Source organism: Manacus candei, unplaced genomic scaffold (genome assembly GCF_025592945.1).
Source record: "Manacus candei isolate 608988 ecotype Guabito, Panama unplaced genomic scaffold, ASM2559294v1 h1tg000050l, whole genome shotgun sequence".
NCBI classification, from domain to species: Eukaryota; Metazoa; Chordata; class Aves; order Passeriformes; family Pipridae; genus Manacus; species Manacus candei.
Genome location: NW_026138098.1, coordinates 802658 through 822010, shown reverse-complemented (window position 1 = coordinate 822010; position 19353 = coordinate 802658). Strand labels below are relative to the sequence as shown.

The following is a 19353-nucleotide window of genomic DNA, read 5'->3' as shown; positions in this document are numbered from 1 at the left end:
CAATCCTTTTACTGTTTGCCCATTTGCCCGGGTTTGAAGTGGAGCGCAAGCCGGCTTGGGTGAGTTCAGGGGAAATGTGCGTCCTGTTGGTTTCCAGATCTGCATCATCAGCTGTTCGAGGAGGGGAGAGATGCAACGAGAAGTTTACCTTGGGAATAGCTCTACCAAATAATTAGCCTAGGTTTAAATGGAAGGGACTGCATTGCGACATGCGTCCTAACCCTGACTGGGCCTCTCTCGTATTTGTAGCACTAGTGAATGGAAAGTCACCGGGATTGTATAAGAACCGATGCTAAAAAAAAATAAGATCGGATTTAAAAAAAAAAAATTAAATTTACATAGTACCCGATAGAGCCAACACGTGCACAGAATGTCTAATCTTAACTTTCCAAGGCAGTATGTTTAACAAAGCTCGTATTTTTGCGATGCATTGTAACTTCGCCTTATCACAGTGTAAAGGGTAGTCAGATTGTCCTAAATTATGTCCAACTAGCCCCCCTGGATCCACGGATTAAGAGATTAAAGGAGACCACTGGGCAATGCCTCCTCTTTCCCCTTCATATTCCTGGTATGATAATTGCCTAAACTGATTTGCACTTTCACAAAAGCTTGCAGGATTCTTTGTAGCTCGAACAGAGCAGACGAGGTTTCTCTATCAATGGAAATAAAACTGATTAATGCAGTCTATCAGGCTAAAGAGCAAATGAAGCATGAAAAAACAACTGTGTACCCCCAGAAAACCAGCTAGTTTCCTCAAGGACCCAGAGCAACTTTTTTTTTTCTTTCCCCCACGTCTTTAATGTCAGAGTTTTACTCTGTGCCCAGGATCGCTCCCTGAGAGCGGCGGGGAGAACAGCAGCTGGGGCACAGCCCCTGCTCACAGGACCTGTTCCTCACCGCAGCGACCTGGCCAGGGGATGTTAAACACGGGGGGGGGGAAATAAAAAACACCCTGTCGCTATTAAAACACATATTTTTGCAAAGGAAAGCCCCTCTGAGCGGAGCGCGGCTGCTGCGGACCGGTTTCACCGTTACGAGCCGGTTCGCACTTCGGATTCTAACCAGGGAAGGGTTTTCCGCTGGGGGTGTTCTTTTTGTTTGTTTTTGTTCGGGGTTTTTTTCAGGTATTTATTTACATCAAGCGGGACTCCGCGGCGTATTTTTAGAGGTCTATTTACCAGTCGGCGAATACATTAAGAAAATGCGCCTATGGCCGCAGGAATGCGCGGCGCGGCCGCGGGAGCGCAGGCTCCGACCGCAGGGGTTCAGCAGCGAAAAACAAGGCGGTGTGGGGGGAAAATACTGGTTCCTGAGAAATTTGGGGGTGAAGCGGAAAAGATATTGCTTAAAAATTTAGGGCATATTGATAAATCTTTATTGACAAAATATTGACAATGACATACTTCTTGGAAGTATATAGTGTGTTAGAATTCTAACAAATTAAACACGAAACACAAAAATATTTACATTCTGGTATAGGAGACATGAAGGAAACATTTGTAACTTTTTCTTAGTAGCTCTATGATTTCGGAATATTATAAGGTCAGTGCTTGAAAATTGCCCCAATAAAATTGGCCATTAGAAAAAAAAATCAATCTGCGATTTTAAGTCCCTTTTCTCTGGATCCTCCCAGCCTAGAAGGTGTCCTCACCGCCAAAACTGGTCACTGGGTTTGCGCTTTATTAATCTTAAAAAATAATCGTCATCCGGTTTTGCAATGGGGATACGATGGGGGGTGGAGGGGGGCTAATTTAATTTGAATTTTTTTTTTTGCAGCAAAAGTTATGACCAACCCCAACCTCCCCCCCCTCCCCGCCTTTCCCTCCCGTCCCTCCCCTCCCCACCGTGTTTGTCCATCCGGAAGGAACACTATGCTTTGTTACTGCTACTTCATTTAGCTTTCACAAACACTTTGACGCCAGAAGTTATCATAAAATGTTTACAGACTGCACATTTCTCGTAAAATAAAATTAAAAAGCACACGGAACCTGTCTTAAAGGGAAAAAAAATTACAATTAATTTCTGTCTTTAGGAACTGGAGTAATTTTTTCGCTTTTTTTTCTTTTTTTTTTTTTTTTCTTTTTTTTGCCCAGACGGCTTTACACATGCAATTCAAGTTTCTGAAACAGGTGTGGGTTTTGGCTGCTTATGGAAATTTCTCTTTCAAAGACGGAAAAAACTGTGAAGTGCAAAATGTCCAGTAAGGTGGTAATTTTTCTGATTTGGATGGGGGGGGCGGCTTGTCTTTTTTTTTTTTTTTTTAACATTTTTTCTATATATTTTTAAATTTTTTTGACGTTATGCTTTTAAAAGTGGACTGCGATAAACGGAATACCTGTCAATCACCTCGTCCCGCTGTTTTGGCTCTGATTGACAGATCCCCCTTGCCAGAGCGGTGCCGGCAGTGTCACAGTTCGGACCCCTCGCTGTCTGGCCCTCGCTCGCTCCCAGCTCCCTCCCAGACGGGAATCGTGTTTTGATGAAGATCTCCGTGTCCTTCCCCGCACCGCCACGCCGGGGGGTGTGAGCCTTTAACACTTTCGGTTAGTGGGGTGCTTGGCTTTGAAAAGTCCCAAAGAGCCAGTTCTTAATCGTCCGACGTGACGTCGATTTCCTCTGGACTGGCTTGTTTGGTGGCGATTCTCCACCGGTTGATGTGATGAGTCCCTTTTTTCTTCTGTTGTGAGTCTGAACCTTCCTCTTCCAACTTTTGCCGCTTGAACTTTGTCCGTCTGTTCTGAAACCATACTTTTACCTGCGGGAGGAAAGGCACCGGGCGTTAGTCCGATGCCTGCTGGGCTGGCCCTGCCGCGGGGCCGTGCCCTGCCCGCACCGCGCTCTGCCCGCACCGTGCCCTGCTCTCACCGCTGCCCAGCCTGGAGCGGGCCGAGCAGAGACGAGGCCCGCCTGTCTCCTAAACCCCTCGGGTAAGGCCCGGCCAGGCTGTCCCACGCCCGCCGGCCGCTCCAGAGCACCCACGCGTGCAGGACCGGGCAGCACGGCGGGGGATGCACCGGGCGCGCACCGGGCGCGGAGCTCCCGCGTACGAGCGGCCCCGAGCGATGCCCCGGTGCCCCAGGCGGGGAGAACACGGCGTGGCCGCGCGGCCGTGGGCTGTCACCGCCACGGGCCCGCTCCTGTTCCCCGCGCTCGGCGAGCTGTGCCGCGGCCCAGGGCTGCGGGGCGGGAGGCAGGGCCGGCTGCGGGGCGCTCACCTGCCCGCACGGCCCGGCCCGGCCCGGCGGGTCAAAGCACACCCAGGGCCTCATCCATTCCAGGATGGGGCTGAGGGCCGGCGGTACGAGATCTTTTCCTCTTGGAAAAGCGCATAAAATGTAAGAAAATAGCCCCGAGTAGGAAAACGTCCGTCGCTCCCCGCAACATCTCCCCGGGACACGCCGTCCAGGAGCGATCGTAGCGCCGCGAAACCTGTAAGTGCCATCGTAAATATCCCTCTCAATTTGTTCAGCGCGAGTACATCTGACTGAACCATCCGGCAGCTGACTTCAGTGCTTTAATTACAGATAGTATTGATCTCTGAGCTATCTCCAGAGCTGGCCACACTCCTTGTAGCGTCCAAAGGTAAACACTTTTTTTTTTTAAAGCAGTTTAAACTCTGGTTCTGTCTGAAAGTGCCTGATAAAGGCCTCAGCAAGGGGGGGGGGGGGGGGGGGGGGAAAGAGAACTGGAGCATTTTAATAAGCTGGTTTAACCCGCTTCGCTGCCTCTTCAGAACAGAGACCTGACTGGCCGGACACACATCTCTGCTGCATTTTCATATTCTCCAAAAGTCCCCCATTAAAAAGCTGAGCGGGGAACAAGGGGTGAGTTTAATTTGCTTTTAGTTTGCTAATTGAAGGGGAGGACGGTTCATTTCTGCACGCTGATCTCCCAAAAGGGAGCTCATTTGTAGGGGACTGGGGGTTTGACATCCGGACAAAAGACCCCAACCAGCTTCGGAATCAAGCAGCACAAAGACCACCTTAAATACAGCTTTCCAGTAGAAATAAGCCTGTGACCGGTCCCTTGTTCGGGGAACCTCATAAAAGTGGCGATCCCTTTTTATTGTTTTGTTAGGGAGACATTTTAAAACAAAAGCTCCAACCTCTTTATTGCTTCCCCCACGAAAAGGAGTTAAGAAAAAAAAAAAGTGTTACAACTTAATCCGCCCAGAGAACGCTGTGTTTACTGGGAACTTTGAACTAGGCTGCGGCTGGGTATTTTGGTTGTTTTTTTTTTTTTTTTTTTTCTTAGTACAGTGCCACATACTGTAGCAGAGACAATCCCCATCTGGAATCCTGTCTCCGCGAGTCTCCTGGAAGGGCACAAAACAAAAGCCCGACACAACAACAACAACAGCAACCACCACCAACCCTCCAAACTCCAGTTTTTCTTCCGGCGGGGAGAAAACCGCGTGAAAAACGCCCTCACAGCGGGCCCGCCGTCCGTGGGTCCCCCGCCGTCGGGGGGAGCCCGTGCCCGCCCCCGCCGCAGCCCTTGGCCGGTTCCGCGCCGCCCCAGAGTGCCCGGCCTCGGTACCTGCGAGACCCTCGCCCCGGGACGACCGGAGCGGGAACCTCTCTGGTCGCCCCGCCAGATACGCGACACAAACAGGCTCCGGTGCGGCTCTGGCCCGCAGCCAGTCGGCGGGAGGGGGGAAGGAGGGCGGGGGAGGGGGGGGATTCCTCGTTAATAATTTCTCTGCTTTAATTTTTCATCTTTCTGTCCTCCTGAACCGGCTCCTCACATCCCCTCTGCCTGACGCCGGGCTAGAAACGAGTGGAAAATCATCCAAGAAACTGTGTTTCTGCCGTAGGGTCCAAAGAGGGGGGTTCTTCCCCCTCCCCCCCATTTGTTTTGGTGGCTTTTCCCCCCAATATCAAACTACTTCTTGAGGGTCCGAGCAGCCCCGCAGCAAAACGGCCGGACCCGCAGACCGCGGATCTCGCCGCTCCCTCCCCACTCGGGCCCGGGCTCCCATCGGGGCTGCCCGGGGGACCCCAAATCCTGTAGCTTCCCACGGCCGGCCGAGGCACCGCGACCCCCGGCTCAAGCGGTGGAATCGCGAACGGGAAAGGATTTTACAACATCCAGGCGAGGGGGGGCCCCTCTCTCGCTCCACCGGCTCGGGACCGAAGGCCTAAACACCCCTAGAATTTGCCCGTAGTTTTTGCTCGAATTTCGGCCCTGCCGGGTGGGTTTTCCAAAGGAGATGTCGGTACTTTCACTTTCCCAACTGTCCGTTCCATGTTTCCCCCTTACCTGAGTTTCTGTGAGGCTGAGGCTGTGTGCCAGCTGTTTTCTCTCCGCTCCTACTACATAATGGTTCTTCTCAAAGGCATGTTCCAGTCTCAGTAATTGGGATGGGGAGAAAGCTGTACGGATCCGTTTGGGTTTCCTGGCCAGTGCATTGTGCAATAGGAAGCTCTCCGGGCTGGTTTCATTCCCTGGGCAACAGGGTAAAACAGAGATTAGCAAAACACCTTTCCCAAATGCGTTCGACAGGACTTTCTAGCACAAGAATTTTTTTCTCCCACCATTATTCGCAGGAGAAATCCGACTATGGTTTCTTTTTTATTTTTCAGCGCTTTTTCGGTATTGAATTTTCATTTGATAAATAGGTGGAGAGGAATGATAAATGAGTGGGGGAAGGAGAGGACTGGGAGAAATTAAAATGCTAAAACCCAACCTGGGGAGGACTACAAAAAAAAAAAAAAAAAAAAAAAAAAGAAAAAAATTGAAAGAATTGGCCAGATCCTGGTTGCGGTGTCTGCGGCTTCATCCCGCGGCTACCCCCCTTCCCCTCGACCACCGGCAGCCTCACATCTTTCCGTATTTGTTTGTTGTTCTCATCCTCCCGTCGCGGCCAGCTGGGGAGCGGCGCTCGGGACGCCCTGGCCGAGCCCCCCGAGACGCCTTGGCCGCCCACCGGCCTCCGGGAGCCGCCCGCCCGCTCCCCCGGCCTGTCTCCGCTTCCCTCCCCCAAAACTTCGGCCGGGGCCTTTCTCCCTCTGCTTCCCTCCGTCCTGCCGGTGTGTTGCCCCGAGCGGGGCTCCCACCGCCGCCGTTCCCGGCCCACTGCCCACTCCACGCTGCCTCGGCGGCGACGGGAACCGGCGTGGAAATAAAGAGCCAAACTTCGGGGAGGCCATAGAGCGGCCATCCCATCTCATCCCATCCCATCCCATCCCTGGCGGCCCGCATCGGAGCGGGGGAAGGAGCGGGGGGTGGGTTAGTTGGGGTTTTTCGGTGGGCATCTCCCTCCAGGGTGTCCCTGTGCCGCTCCTCAGGGTCGGCCCTTCCAAGGTGGGAAAGGCACCGAGGGGCTCTCGCTGTAAGTGCATTAAAAATCGTTGGAGAAGGAGGGTGTGTTTGAAATCAGACTGTGGCTCAACACCAGGACATTTCCGCCTTTCATCTAGCCCTCGTTACCAATCGCCTGGTGGCTGCGACAAATAATTTGGTGAGTGAAACCTGTAATTTTATTCTCAGAGGGTAATAATCCATTTTGTCTCAGACCGCCTGGGTTCAGAGAGAGTGGTTCCTTTTCCAACCCGGCTGCAGCGGCCCGGCTGCAGAAGGCCGGGGAAAATGCAACATGCAGGTGGTTTGTTTTCGTTCCGAAATAATAAATAAAAATACAAGGAAAAAAAAAAAGCAGATAGATCCCTCCGAGTGGAGGCTGATTTTTTTGTTTGTTTGTTGTTTGGTTTGTCTATAACGAAAGAGGCAGGAGCTGGATCCATTACGGGAGAAATCAGCTCACCCTTCGGGGAAGACGCTGCTGGTTATAAAGGGTTAAACAAGGGGGATTTTATTGATTGTCCGCCATTGGATTCGGTTATTTCCCTTCAGCCGGGTATTAATCGCCGTGCATTTGGAGCCCCTCGCTGCCCACACGGTCGGGATCGCCCTCCCTGCGCCTTCCCCGGCTGTCCTCCGCAGCCCCATCTCCCCGTGCTGCTCCGGCGCTGGGATTATTTCCCCCCTCACATTCCCCTTCTCCTTTCTCTGAGATTCGCTTCATTTCTCCCCCTCCAGCAAGGGCAGCGGTCGGACTTGGGGCGGTGGCGGGGGCTTCCTGCGGCCCCGCAGCTCGGCCCCGCAGCCCGGCGGGCACCGCCGCCTTCCCGGGGGAACCTCAGCCTCAGCACCTCTCCATTCCCCGCTCTGCGGGGCCGCTTCCTTCTCTAGCTTTTAACACACCGGAACAAAAAATATCCACCTTTTCCCCTGCTTTTAATGGGGGCAGAAAGCTGACGAAGTCCCAGCCGGCCTTGCCTTCCCGTTTGCCCCCCTCTTCACGAGAAACCAAAACAAACCGGGAAAAAGCAGCAAAACAAAACGAAGCCCAAGCCCCTCGTCTCTGACAGCTCATCAAGTTTGGCGGAGGGGGAGACAGGGACAAAAGACCCCGGGCCCGGTCGAGCCGAGCCCGCGGTTCCGGGCAAGGGTCGCCCGCCCACCGCAGTCCCCCAAAATCCGCACGGCGGGGCCGGCCGGGAGCTCCGGGAGGGTGGATCGGAGGGAGAGTGGATCGGAGGGAAAAGAAAAGTTGCACGTACCTTGAAACCTGTGGCCCAGATACCGGTAGCGGTGTATTAGCCACGGGTAGAAGGTGGAGGGGTCCCTTTGCTGCGAGGCGAAGAGCGGGTGCGTGGAGTGCGAAGCAGGCAGCGGGTGGGCGGCCAGGGCGTGAGGAGGGGGCACGGGATGGACCGGCACGGCCGGGTTAGGCGGGTGGGAGACGGCCTCTGCAAAAACCAAGTCCGGGTTGGAGTAGACCCCCCTGCCAGTGGAGTGGAAGCCGTTGAGAAAAGGGTTCATCGGGCTGGAATTGGCATAGCTGAGCGCCGCCGGCCGGATAGGATCCTCGGAGCGAGACGCGGGCAAGGGGCTGTCTTTGGCCACCAGCGACTCGATGGTGAAACACCGCTTGGGTGTGGGCTGAAACATGCTGCCGCGACGAGAATCCCCGACCCAATCTCTGCCCGTCTCTCTCTGGTGCGCGGGAGACGATCCGGGGAAGTTTGCAGCAGGGAGTGACTTGAGGAGGGATAGATACACACATAAATAGACAGGGGCTGGAGGAAAAGGAGGCAGCGGCAGCCAGCGGTACCCAAAAGGGAGACACACACGCACCACGCACACACACACAAAAAAAGTTGCTGGGAGAAGTTTCCCTCCTGCAAGGAAAAGGCGGTCGTCCCCCCCTCCCCCCCTAAGTCCAAAGACAATCCATGGATGTGATCGGCCCCTTCACAAGTTGTGCAAACGATTTGTTAGTTCATGAGCCTAATTAGTGCTGGGATCACATAAACAGCTTCCTCTGAAGCCTGGTAAATGGCTTGATGATTGGTCGCTATTACTCGCCTTGAGGTTGAAGGGGGAGACTCTTTAAAGTGCGTCAGAGGGGAGGCGAGCGCCGGGCAGCGCCATCGGGAGGGATGGAGCCGCGGATCGGAGTGCGGCGGGAGCGCGCCCGCCACGCGGGGGGAGCGCGGCGCCCCGCGCAGCCGCCCCCGCCCCGCCGCCATCCCCGCCCCGCTCCGCTCCGCGCCCCTCCGCCGCCGCGCTGCCCTCCCTCCCTCCCCTGCCGCCGCTCCGAGACCAAGGTAGGCGGACGGGGCTCGGGGGGGGCTCAGCGGGGCAGGGGGTGCAGGGCGCCGCATCTCCTAGAGGGGGCTCGGGGGGGGTTTGGGCTCCTCGGCCAGCGTGACACCCCTCTCCCTGCCGCCTCTCGGGGGCTCTCGGCCCGGCCAGGTTACCTTGATCCGCCCCGGGGCGTCAGGGAGAGATGCCCCGCTTGGGAAAGATTTCGTCCCGGTGAGAAAACGGGTCGTCGTCCTCCTCCTCCGAACTTATTTCCTCCCCCCGGGCTGCCCCGCGCTGCCCGCCCCGCGCGGCGCGGAGCACAAAGCGCAGCGCGGCTGCATCGTGCAGGGCCGGGACACGCCGGGCGCTCGCAGACGGGACAGGGGATCACGTCTCCGGTTCCAGCCTTGTCCGTATTTTCGCGTTTACCTTTGGGTCCGGAGATGATTTTAGGGCTGAGTTCTCCTCCTCTCATTGGCTGGGGCTGCAGAATAATTATGATCACATCCTAATACTCTTGGCTGGTGCTTACTGTTTATTGGTAGTTAAGGATCTATTATCTATTCATCAGCCTCCCATTTTTGCCAATTACATTCTTCTAAAGTGAAGTACCAGCAGGTATTTTGCACATTTACAATTAATGATAAAAAAAATCTGGCGTGCTTTAAATCTATTACGCCGCTGTGTAATTTATCTTAAAGATGCGGAATTGCTAATGTAAATTAATGTTTCTGTTGAACCAAGGGATGGGGGGAGTCTTAAAACCAGTCTAGCGTTTCTTTCCTTCGTTCCCGGACCTTGTTTTCTATTTTCTTTCCACTTTATACACAAAGAATCCGTTACTTCGCCGCATTAAAATATGCTAAAAAATAAATCGCCGCCTGAACGGTCCTCGCTTGTTTCCACTAAAGGGCGAGATGAATTCTATTCGCGTTCCCCGCTTTCTACTAAAAGCATCTGTTCGCAGCTTGCCGATATTTTTAACAAAATACCAAATCGACGGGCTAAATATAAGTGACAAAACAGCGTTGGGCACGCAAGGATGCGGCTGTTCTTGCGCCTTTGTTCGGGGCCGTGTTTCCCTTTGTGTACCCCGCGCTGTGTGCACTTTGTGGGGGGAGAAGTTCACTTCATGTAGGAAATGTAAATCTGATCTCCAGGCGTGGGGCGGCTGTACGTATAGACATCCGTACCCACACGTGCATACGAGAGCAGAGCAGAGTGAGAGAGAGCTTTATACGGCGTAACTCAAGTCTTTGGACAGATTTTGCAGCGAAGTGCCATTCTCTCAGGTCTCACACGTTTGGAAAAACCTCTGCAGCCCGAAGACACCCGGGGCGCAGAGCTCCGACCCCACTGAGCTGAGAGTGTCGAGCAAGGGAGAGAAGGATTTCTCTGTAGCCCCACTCGTTTCCCTCGTGAATTGCTAATATCTTAACTTTTTAAGTCCCCTCACCCTTTCTCCGCGAAACTTTTTCCCCCTCAACCGGCAGTAACTACGGCTCTTCTTGCAAAGCTCGGGGGTTATGGACACGAGCAAGGCTGAGAAAGTGCCCTAAATACGACGGGTGTTTGAAGTGCTGATTTCGACTGGGCTCTTGGTTCCAGAACACTGAAAATGAAAAAAGACAAGAGAAACTTACTCTTCTCCTAGGAAGAGCCGTGTTCTGCATCTGCGTATTTACACTTCTCCGGGACTGAAGAATGAATCTGAACTGGAAAAACTTCAACTCTTTTTTTTTACTTCTTTTTTTTTTTTTTCCAGACATCCTGACATAATCACGGGGCTCCTTTGAAAACTGCATCAAGCAATTTAGCAGTTGGGGAGGGAGGAATTATATCCGTTTGAAAAGAAACCTCACACATGCAGAGAGGGAATAACCCTCCAAAACGCTCGGTAAATTTCCCTCGACCGTCTTTACCGCCGAGGAAATATCCTCCAGCCTAAAATCCCTTTCCGAAGGGGCGTCCCGTTGCTCTGGAGCCGAGCGGAGGAGGCTACAGCTGCAGCGAGGAGCTCTCCACGGCAAAGTCCCATTTCGTTCAGGAGCGCGGGTGACCTCGGCCGCAGCACCCTGGAGGTCCCTGTGCAGCCCCAAATCCTGCACGCTCTCTGTGCTCTGTACACACACGCACATATCTGCGTGTGTGTGTGTGCGTGTGCGCGGGGATACACACACGCAGAAAAATCCCAAGCAGAGCCTGGAGAGAGCACAAGCTATCTCTGGATTTTGTCAGAGATAAAACAGGCCGGGGACAGTCAGAACAAAAACCAAGGGGACTCGCGATGGGATTGCCCAGAATTTTCCTCTTCTCCCTAAATTTTCGCATCATTCTCCCACTCGTCGCCGTGGCCATTTCTCTGGGGTGTCTCCCGCACAACCCCCGGCCTCTCCTAGCCCGGCCGCGGCCGCTGAGCTCCAGCCCGGCCTGCCCCGGGAACACCTCCCGAAGCCCCTCTCTGGAACTTTTCCTGCCCAAGGTCTTGACAGGCTGCTCTCGCTGTCCTCTTGGCGTCTACATGGAGAAAATCTGGCAGGGGCTTCCTTCCCAGAAATCCCCGATCTGCTCCAAGCGCACTGAGAGGCAGCCTCTCTCGGAGGGAGGGGTGCGCTACGTTCGCAGTCAGATTACATGGCTGGCCTCATAGGCACTAGCTCCGGATTCCCAAACTAATATTCATCCCTTAAAAGACGAAGAAAATGAGAGGAAGGTCTCAGACACGGGAGACCTCGGGGTAAGACGGTTGTTCAGGGGCTGAACCAGGCTGAACTTTCTCGGGTATGAGGGTGGAGGTGAGGCAAGTTTCAGACTCCCTTTAAGTTTCTTTTCAAGGCAGAATCCGTCTCCCTCTTCTCTTTCCCATTCCAGGGATTCGTGACCACAGCGGGGAGGAGACGTGACCCAGGCAGGTCGTGCCTGGAGGGGGGCTGACTGACTTAAAGGAGAGGGTGAAATGCCTAATTTAATTCTTTTCCGGACGCCCTAAACCCCCGTCAGTATGTCTGAGCGTGCTGCGAGCCCTTCATAGGAGTGCAGTCCTCGGCGGGAGGGACGGGATCCCGGGCCGCCAAGTGCCGAGACGAGCGGGGCTTCCAGGAGCTGGGCCGGGATGGGGGGCTCCGGGAGAGCCCGGGCTCGGTCCCCCCGGCCTCTGCCGAGCAGGTGGATCCCATCCGAGGGAGGTGTCGCGGGCAGGCCTGGCTCCCCCGAGCACCCGGAGCCTCGCGTGGACGGGGCCTCTCTCCCCACTCAGCCGGGGATCCAGAGCTGGGCGAATACACGGGGGGCTTCCCACGGGCCTCCCCAAAGACAAGACGGGCCCTGAAACCCTCACCCCTCTATTTCGGTCCTGCACAGCCGGGCCAGCGGTGGTGCCGCCGGGGGCCTGTCTCAGAGGCGGGGGACAGGGACCAGGACCGGGAAAAGGCCTTGCTGCCCGAGTTCCTCTCTCTGGCCCCGGAACAGCGAACATGGACCATCACTTGGGGTTTTTTTCTTTTCGACGCTAATTCAGAGTCCCTTCCTCCCTGTCTCCGAACCACCCCGCCTTGGGCGCTGCGCGGCCCGGCCCGCCGTGATTCGCGCAGCTGCTTCCATCCCGGAGGTGTCGGACTCGCGGTTCCAAAATGACGTTAGTTAGCACGGGACACCCGCAGCCTCCCCGGGTTTACACGCGAAGCCCTGACCCACACCCAGCCGTGCCAGACTCTGGCTCTTCTTAAACGCCAACACGTGCGGGGGAAGCGGGAGGAAACACCCGGAGCTGCGGGTGGGCGCGGTGAGCAGCGCGGGACCGAGAGGCCCCGAGGAGCATCCTCTCTCCCGCCGCTCCCTTCTCGGTCCATCCCGATCCCACCCCAGTCCTATTCCTGTCCATCTTGGCCCATCTCTGTCCATCCCGCTCCATCGCGGGCCCATCCCGGTCCATCCTGGTCCCATCCCTGTCCATCCCTGTTCATCCCGGTCCACCCCGGGCCCATCCCGGTCCATCCCTGTCCTTCCCGGTTCATCCCTGTCCATCCCTGTTCATCCCAGTTCATCCCTGTCCATTCCTGTCCCATCCCAGGCTCATGCCGGTTTATCCCGGTCCCATCTCGGTCTATCCCGGTCCATTCCGGTCCCATCCCGGTCCATCCCTGTCCATCCCTGTCCCATCCCGGTCCATCCCTGTCCATCCCTGTCCCATCTCGGTCTATCCCCTGTCCATCCCTGTCCCATCCCGGTCCATCCTGGTCCATCCCTGTCCATCTCTGTCCCATCTCGGTCCATCCCTGTCCATCCCTGTCCCATCCCGGTCTATCCCCTGTCCATCCCTGTCCCATCCCGGTCCATCCTGGTCCATCCCTGTCCATCTCTGTCCCATCCCGGTCTATCCCGGTCCATCCCGGTCCATCCTGGTCCATCCCTGTCCCATCCCTGTCCCATCCCGGTCTATCCCGGTCCATCCCTGTCCCATTCCTGTCCCATCCCGGTCCATCCCTGTCCATCCGTGTCGCATCCCTGTCCAATCCCGGTCCATCCCGGTCCATCCCGGTTCCATCCCGGTCTATCCCGGTCCCATCCCGGTCCATCCCGGTCTATCCCGGTCCATCCCGGTCCCATCCCGGTCTATCCCGGTCCATCCCTGTTCATCCCGGTCCCATCCCTGTCCATCCCGGTCCATCCCGGTCCATCCAGGTCCATCCCTGTCCCATCCCTGTCCATCCCTGTCCCATCCCGGTCTATCCCTGTCCATCCCGGTCTATCCCTGTCCCATCCCTGTCCATCCCTGTCCCATCCTGGTCTATCCCTGTCCCATCCCTGTCCATCCCTGTCCCATCCCGGTCCCATCCCGGTCCATCCCGGTCTATCCCGGTCCATCCTGCAGCGCATCCGCGGGGCGGCAGCGCCCCCTGCCGGCCGCCGCAGCGCTCCCCCCGTCCCGCGGCCCCGCCGGCCCCGGGACCCTCCGGTCCCGTCCAAAAGCTTAAAGGCCGCTCAATATGTCTCCTAATAAAATTAATACAGTCCTAAAGGGCTTGTTGGGTTTGTTGGGGTTTTTTTTTTGAGGGGCGCGGAGAAACCTCCCCGCGTGTGTGTTTGTGAACACGCGTTCGTGCACACCCGCTCTGAATCCCCCCCAGTGCGATACCCGCTGGCAGAGCACTTAGTTTAAGCGCAGCTTTTGGACTACCCGCCGTTCAGACCAGTTGCGCGCCTGAAATCTGTCCCTCAGGGGCAGCTGCCGGAACAGCGCCCAAACTCTGGATCCAGCCCCTGCGCTTGTTTTCACACCTCCTTCGAAATCGTGGCTTGCGACACGCCGTGTACGGCAACTTCTCGCAGTCGTGGGTGGTGCGATACGGGCGAGAGGCGTTGGAAAAGGCGCCTGCCTTTCCCGCCCGCCCGGTGGGTTGACCTGCTCCATCCCGAAGGAACGGTCCCGTGGTGGCTCCCGTGGCCTCGGAAATGCTGGGGGTGTCGGCGGTGCGGTGCCGCACGCCGGTGAGTTACTGCAGGTTTCCAGCAGTCGGATGCTGAATTCGCAGACACAGCGGCTTTGCCCGGCAGCAGCTACCTGGGGAACCGCTGAAATTGTGGGTTTCTGAGGGTTCTCCCCGGAGGAAAACTCGTCAGACTTAAAAAAAAAAAAAAAAAATTAACTAAGCAGAGGCAGAGCTGCAGGCCAGGCAGGGGCTGCAGGTGTCCCCACTCCAGACGTCCCACGGGAAAACACTCGTTGTCCCGTATGGGAGCGAAGAGGTGCCCGAGCTTCCCCTGACGTGGAGGTTGCGTGGGAAGAGCGTGCGGGAGATGCTCTTCCAGCGGGTGCTTGTTTTTCTTGGTGGAAGTCAATGCACACCAAAACAGAAACTCGCTGCCCACGGCTGTCGGGACGTTCGCCGCCCTTCGCGAAGCTGATTTATCTCCCCGGCTCTGGTCTTCTCGCTCCCCGTCCCATCTCAGACCCCAGTTAGTGTTCCCCGTCAGAGCCTTGCTTTCCTTCTGTAGCCGGCAAGAAGGTGCGGGGATGCCGCCCTGCCCGGGGGCCGGCAGGTCCCACCGGAGCCCCAGCGCTGGCCAGGGCCGGAGCGGGGGGAGAGAGCCCGCCCGAGGAGGGGGCTGTGGTCACAAACTTCCCTAAACTTTCCACTGGACTGAGCGCACCGCTGTCAGTACGGGGATGGGGAAGAGGGAAGAAGCAAACCAAAACATGTCTTCAAAGGCAGCCCCGTTTTTTCTGAGCGAAACTAGAAAATCACACTACCATTTACCACTACTTCTGTTCCGCACTTTCTGGTACCACTGGAATACTTTTCGTTTCTCGTTCAGACATTCAGTTTTATGAATTATTCAATTTTAACTTGCTCCTAGAGGGCTCGATCTCGCGGACCCGCCTAACTTTACTTTGCATTTCATGAAGGATTTTTCTGGGCAACGAGTCGTCGCTATTTTCAGCTGCTTTCACCTGACTTGGAGAGAGCCTTGAAGAAAGTTAGCTCTGCTGGGAGTTAACTGCATCTCCTCCATGTTCGGGTCCTTTGTGTGTGTGTGTGTGTGTGTATGTGTATGTGTCCACTCTTGTCCATCGTTTGGGGAAATTCGAGCTTGCAAAGAGCAGAGGGGGTTTTGAGGTGATTCACTCTGCACGACACCCACACCCCCCGCCTCTCCATCCACCCGAGATATCTATGTCCTGGTGACTCTCATGAGGTTGAAGGAGTTTGCAGTGAGAGACACTGAATAACTCCCAAATAATTCTCCGAGTTTCTAAAATTTAGAGGTTAAATTTTAGCACACTGAAGTGTCATTAAGAATACTAAATAATACTTATTTCATTTTAAAACATGCACCTTTTTCCGAGGACTTCAAGTGCATAATTGCTTGCAGTGGCATCTTGGAATAGGAATATAAGTATCCAGGTTTGAAAGGCATAACCTCACTGAATTCCTTTACTTGCTGATGTGTTCCCAAATATTGAAGCTCATATGTGTGCGCTGTGGAAGTTATATCGAGTGTAATAAAACAGAGCTCCGAAAGCAAAATCAGCGGTTTACGTAGGTGTTTCAGGCCCCCGAAGCCCGGTGTTCCTTTTTTAACATACATAATGTATGTCAAATATACACGTGGGGGCTTTTGCTTAAACTGGGTGCGTGATTCCATCGGGCTGCCGCTCCGTTACGTTGCTCCCATATAACAATTTTTGCCCTAGATTAGTTCCGAACTAAGGGCGCTTTTACAGACTAATTTTTCGTCTTTCTTTCTTTCCTGGAACGAAAAAAAAAAAAAAAGGGAAAAGCTTGTTTCGGAGTTTTAGAAAACTTCACCTCAGTGCAGTGCACAGTTGAGAGAATACCTGGGCAGAGGTGCTGCCTTTCCCCGCGTCGCTTCGCTGGCCATTCCTCTGGGAGAACGCGGATCGCTCATCGCTTGCCCGGCTCTTTTCGCCGCAGGAACACCGGGAAAGGTCAGGTTGCTGCGGGGAGTCCCCGCTCGGCGCCCGCCTCCGCGAACCCTGCTCGGCGGGCGGACACCGACCGTGCCGCTCGGTGAAACCCTGCACAGCCGCCAGACCCCTCCGGCAGCGCCGCACACTGCGGGCCGGGGGCAGGCCGGGCTGGAATAGCCCGTGCCAGGCACAGGAGTGCGAGCAGCGAGCGGGACGGCGGCAGCGCCTGCCCGGGCCGGGGCCCCGCGGCGGGGAGGGCACCTGGGGAGCTGCGGCGGCCCCGGCAGCCGGCCCTCGCTCCTCTCTCTGGCCGTGCAGGCGGCAGGAATCGAAAGTGACCCTCTCTCCCGACTCCTGCCACATTTGGGCTGTTTGGTCTGAACTTGAGGGATAATTTTCTCCATATGGGCGAGGGAGCGCGCACACGGCGGTTCTCTCAAGAAATCACCTACCTCCAATTGTTTTTCACTTTCCACAGACAGTTACGGGGGAATAAATAAGATAAAAATTAAATGAAAGAAAAGGGGGGGAAAAGATGGGGGGAAAAAGATGATATAGTAAAGAAAGTGATATTTTTGACAGCAAGTCGGAGAAGGCAACCGGAGCCTCTCCGCGCACCGGCGAGGGGCAGGCGCAGTGCCGCCCAGAGCCCCCGGTGTCCCGGAGAGGGGGTGCTCCCATAGCCAAAGGCAAGGGATCGTGGAGGTAGAGCAGGAAAGAAGTGGGAAGAAGTGCGTGCGGCTGCGATGGGTCTGCTCCGCAGGCAGTGCCGCAGCAGAGCCGCGCTGCTGAAAATCTGCTCTGCAGCTTCCCCGCGCCCCAGCGCAGCGCAGCCAAGCCCCGGGCAGCGCTGCCCGCAGCTCCCCGCAACCTCCCGCACAGGCAGAGCAAAGAGCGGGCAGCGGAGGCACCGTGGCGGGCAAGGGCAGGGCAGTGGCGAGGGGGGCCGGAGGCAGGGAGGGAGGTCGCCTGGTCTCCACTTCCCACCTTCCCGAGAGGTTAGCAGGGGTGAGCTTCCCCTTTCACTGCGTTTCCGAAGAAGGGAGCGGGGGAGGAAGAGGGTAAGCTTGCGGAGGGTTTGGGGAAGGTCGCAGCCGGGCCACAATGTGACATTGCAGAGAGGAGTCGAGCCGCTGTGGGGAAGAAATACGTGACCCCCACAGTCGGTGTAATGTATTTTTTATATAATTTTTTTCAATGTTTAAGTGAAACTAGCAGATTTATTTGTAGTTCGCTCCTTCCAGCCCAACGAACAACCCCACGCACCCACAGGTGAGGATGTTTACGGAGGCGGGGATGGTACCTCGCCTGGTTCCCCGCTTGTACGGCGGGACCGAATTGCTCCACGAAGCGATCTTCCCAGCTTAGGACGCTTCCTTACAAACGAGCAAACCCGATGTGTTTGTTTATCTGTTTGTTTGCAAGAGTCGCGCTGTTTGCCTGCTCGCAATCTGACCGCCGCAGAGAAACTCGCTCCCGGCCATCGCCGCCGTGACGTTGAGTTAAGGAAATACTACAGGTGTAACTGCGGTGTTCGGGAATTAATTCTTCTTCCTTTCCCCCTCCTCCTTCCCGGAGTTATTTCCTAGCCTACCCAGATAGCTGGGAAAGGGTCCCACATACCCCGGAGCTGTAAATTGAGCGCTGAAATACTTGATCTCACTGATCTTTGGAGAATTAAATCTGGCCTCATTTTACAGGAGGAAGCGAAGTCATTCTCGGTGGTTTTGCGAAGAAAGGCTGTTATTTCCTAGAGGATAGGCGTTTAAGTTGTTAAATATTAGTTTTTAATTACGTATTGTTCTTTTAAAAATAATATTTATACATAGGTCCGTGAAGGTATTCAATTGAATTTTCAAGCCATCAGCTAACCATTCTTTACACGACTGATGGAAAATAGCCCATTGTACGAACGCCTGGCTATGTTTCTTCAGCAGACGGCGCTTAAAGTGTTCACCATTGTCCCCCGCACCCTTCACCGAGGCCTCCGGGCCCGGGGCTTCTCACGACCTCGGTTCCACACGGGGGGGAGACGGGTGTCACAAACCTGGGCTGGAGGGTATGGGAGGGAGCAGGACGGGCTCTGACACCGTCGGGCAAAGCCACAGAGTGAAGAAACTAAAGAACAACAACTAGTGATACGAATAAAAAATTGGTGATCGAACGCACCCGTGACCCTGGCGGTGACTTCACTTCCCTCCCCTCCAAGCACCCCGCCACAGGGAGGCTGTGGGTGCCCCAGTCCTTGCGGGGCTCCGTGGGCGGCCGAGCTGGAGCCCAGCCCGGCTGCGGGCCCGGGGGTGCGTGACCGAGGCGGCATTGACGGCACACCCGGAGGGGGGTCCCGCGGAACACTCCCCTCGCTGCCGCAGCGCCTCCCGCTCCGCTCCCCAGCACCCCCAGCTCTGGCCCTCGCACACAAACACCGCGGCCACTTGCCCGTTTGCAAAGACCTTGGACCAGGGGCTTTGCCCCCGCTGCCCCCACTCTCCCCACCTCAGAAGAGGCCAATTTGCAAAACCGCGCGATTTGCGCTCCCTCGGCCTCACCGTTCCCCGGGTCCGGGCCCTGCTCCCCCCTGCAGAGCCCCAGAGCCACGGGGAGGGGGGCCCGGGGGTCTCTCGTAGCGAGGGGGCTCCGGCCAAACAGGTAAACACGCTTTAAAACAGCGGTACGGGCACTATGCGTTGGAGCCTCCTGGTCTGAAAGCCGAGTTTGTGGTTTGGAGGAGGTTGAGGGACTTATTTAGAGGTGTAAATATTTCTGCTCTCCAAAAATTGCAGAGTAGACTAAAATGAGCACATGCGGTTCAGCATCTGTTTAGCTGGACGCATCTCACAGAGGAATATTGACTTTTCACCTCCCGATCCTAAATGGGAAATAAAAAGAGGTTGGTGTCCTCTATCCTGTTTGCAATTGCCTATCCCAGGATTAAAGAGATCTCCATTTTACTGGCTGTCTTTCATTTAACTGTTTGGAGACCAGAGATGGAAAATATTTGCCCAGAAGAAAAGAATAGCTGCATGGGATCATTTGTAATTCAATGTGAAAATATTCTACCAAACCCATTTGTATCCCAGTGCAGTTGAAAAAAATAGGGCATAGCCGTCAACAGCCCATTCCACTCTGCTGGACAGCACGGAAAGTTTTAGACAACTAAATTCCTTATGGGAGACAGAAGCAAACAGCACAATCATGTCTTTGACTAAACTATGTGGCAGCTTTAATTGCTAGAGATGTTAGTACTAGCTAAAATATTACAGCTTTGGTAAATGGGAGAACTTCCCATGCATGGTGAATCCTATAGCCTATATGGCCAGACATCA

General features: G+C 55.3%; 2 protein-coding genes and 1 long non-coding RNA gene across 7 annotated transcripts in view; 2 read left to right on the top strand and 1 right to left on the bottom strand.

The window, feature by feature from the left end:
- Positions 1-1352: 1352 nt before the first annotated feature.
- Positions 1353-9147, bottom strand: EMX2 (empty spiracles homeobox 2). Its single transcript, XM_051800416.1, is given in 5 exon segments — positions 1353-2755; positions 5263-5447; positions 7566-8046; positions 8769-8815; positions 8818-9147. Coding segments are annotated over 5 exon segments (1134 nt in total). The 5' UTR covers positions 9071-9147; the 3' UTR covers positions 1353-2587.
- Positions 3268-4904, top strand: LOC127476921 (uncharacterized). Of its 3 annotated transcripts, XR_007906779.1 has the most exons (4): positions 3268-3414; positions 3525-3582; positions 3734-3824; positions 4255-4904. It is a non-coding gene; the product is annotated as an uncharacterized LOC127476921 (long non-coding RNA). The 3 variants fall into 3 exon arrangements; XR_007906780.1 differs by having other exon boundaries at positions 3734-4904; XR_007906781.1 differs by having other exon boundaries at positions 3329-3431; positions 3734-4904.
- Positions 8295-19353, top strand: part of LOC127476918 (translation initiation factor IF-2-like) — a 76414-nt gene continuing 65355 nt past the window's right edge. Inside the window, exons 1-3 of one of the 3 annotated variants that reach the window (XR_007906775.1) lie at positions 8295-8615; positions 10361-11332; positions 11467-12775. Coding sequence is in view for 1 of the 3 variants with exons in the window: in XM_051800437.1 (XP_051656397.1) it covers positions 8448-8615 (168 nt within the window). In the remaining 2 variants the exon portion in view is untranslated. Of the gene's footprint in view, positions 8616-10360; positions 12776-19353 lie in introns of those variants that run through there. The other 2 variants (XR_007906774.1, XM_051800437.1) reach the window with 2 other exon arrangements.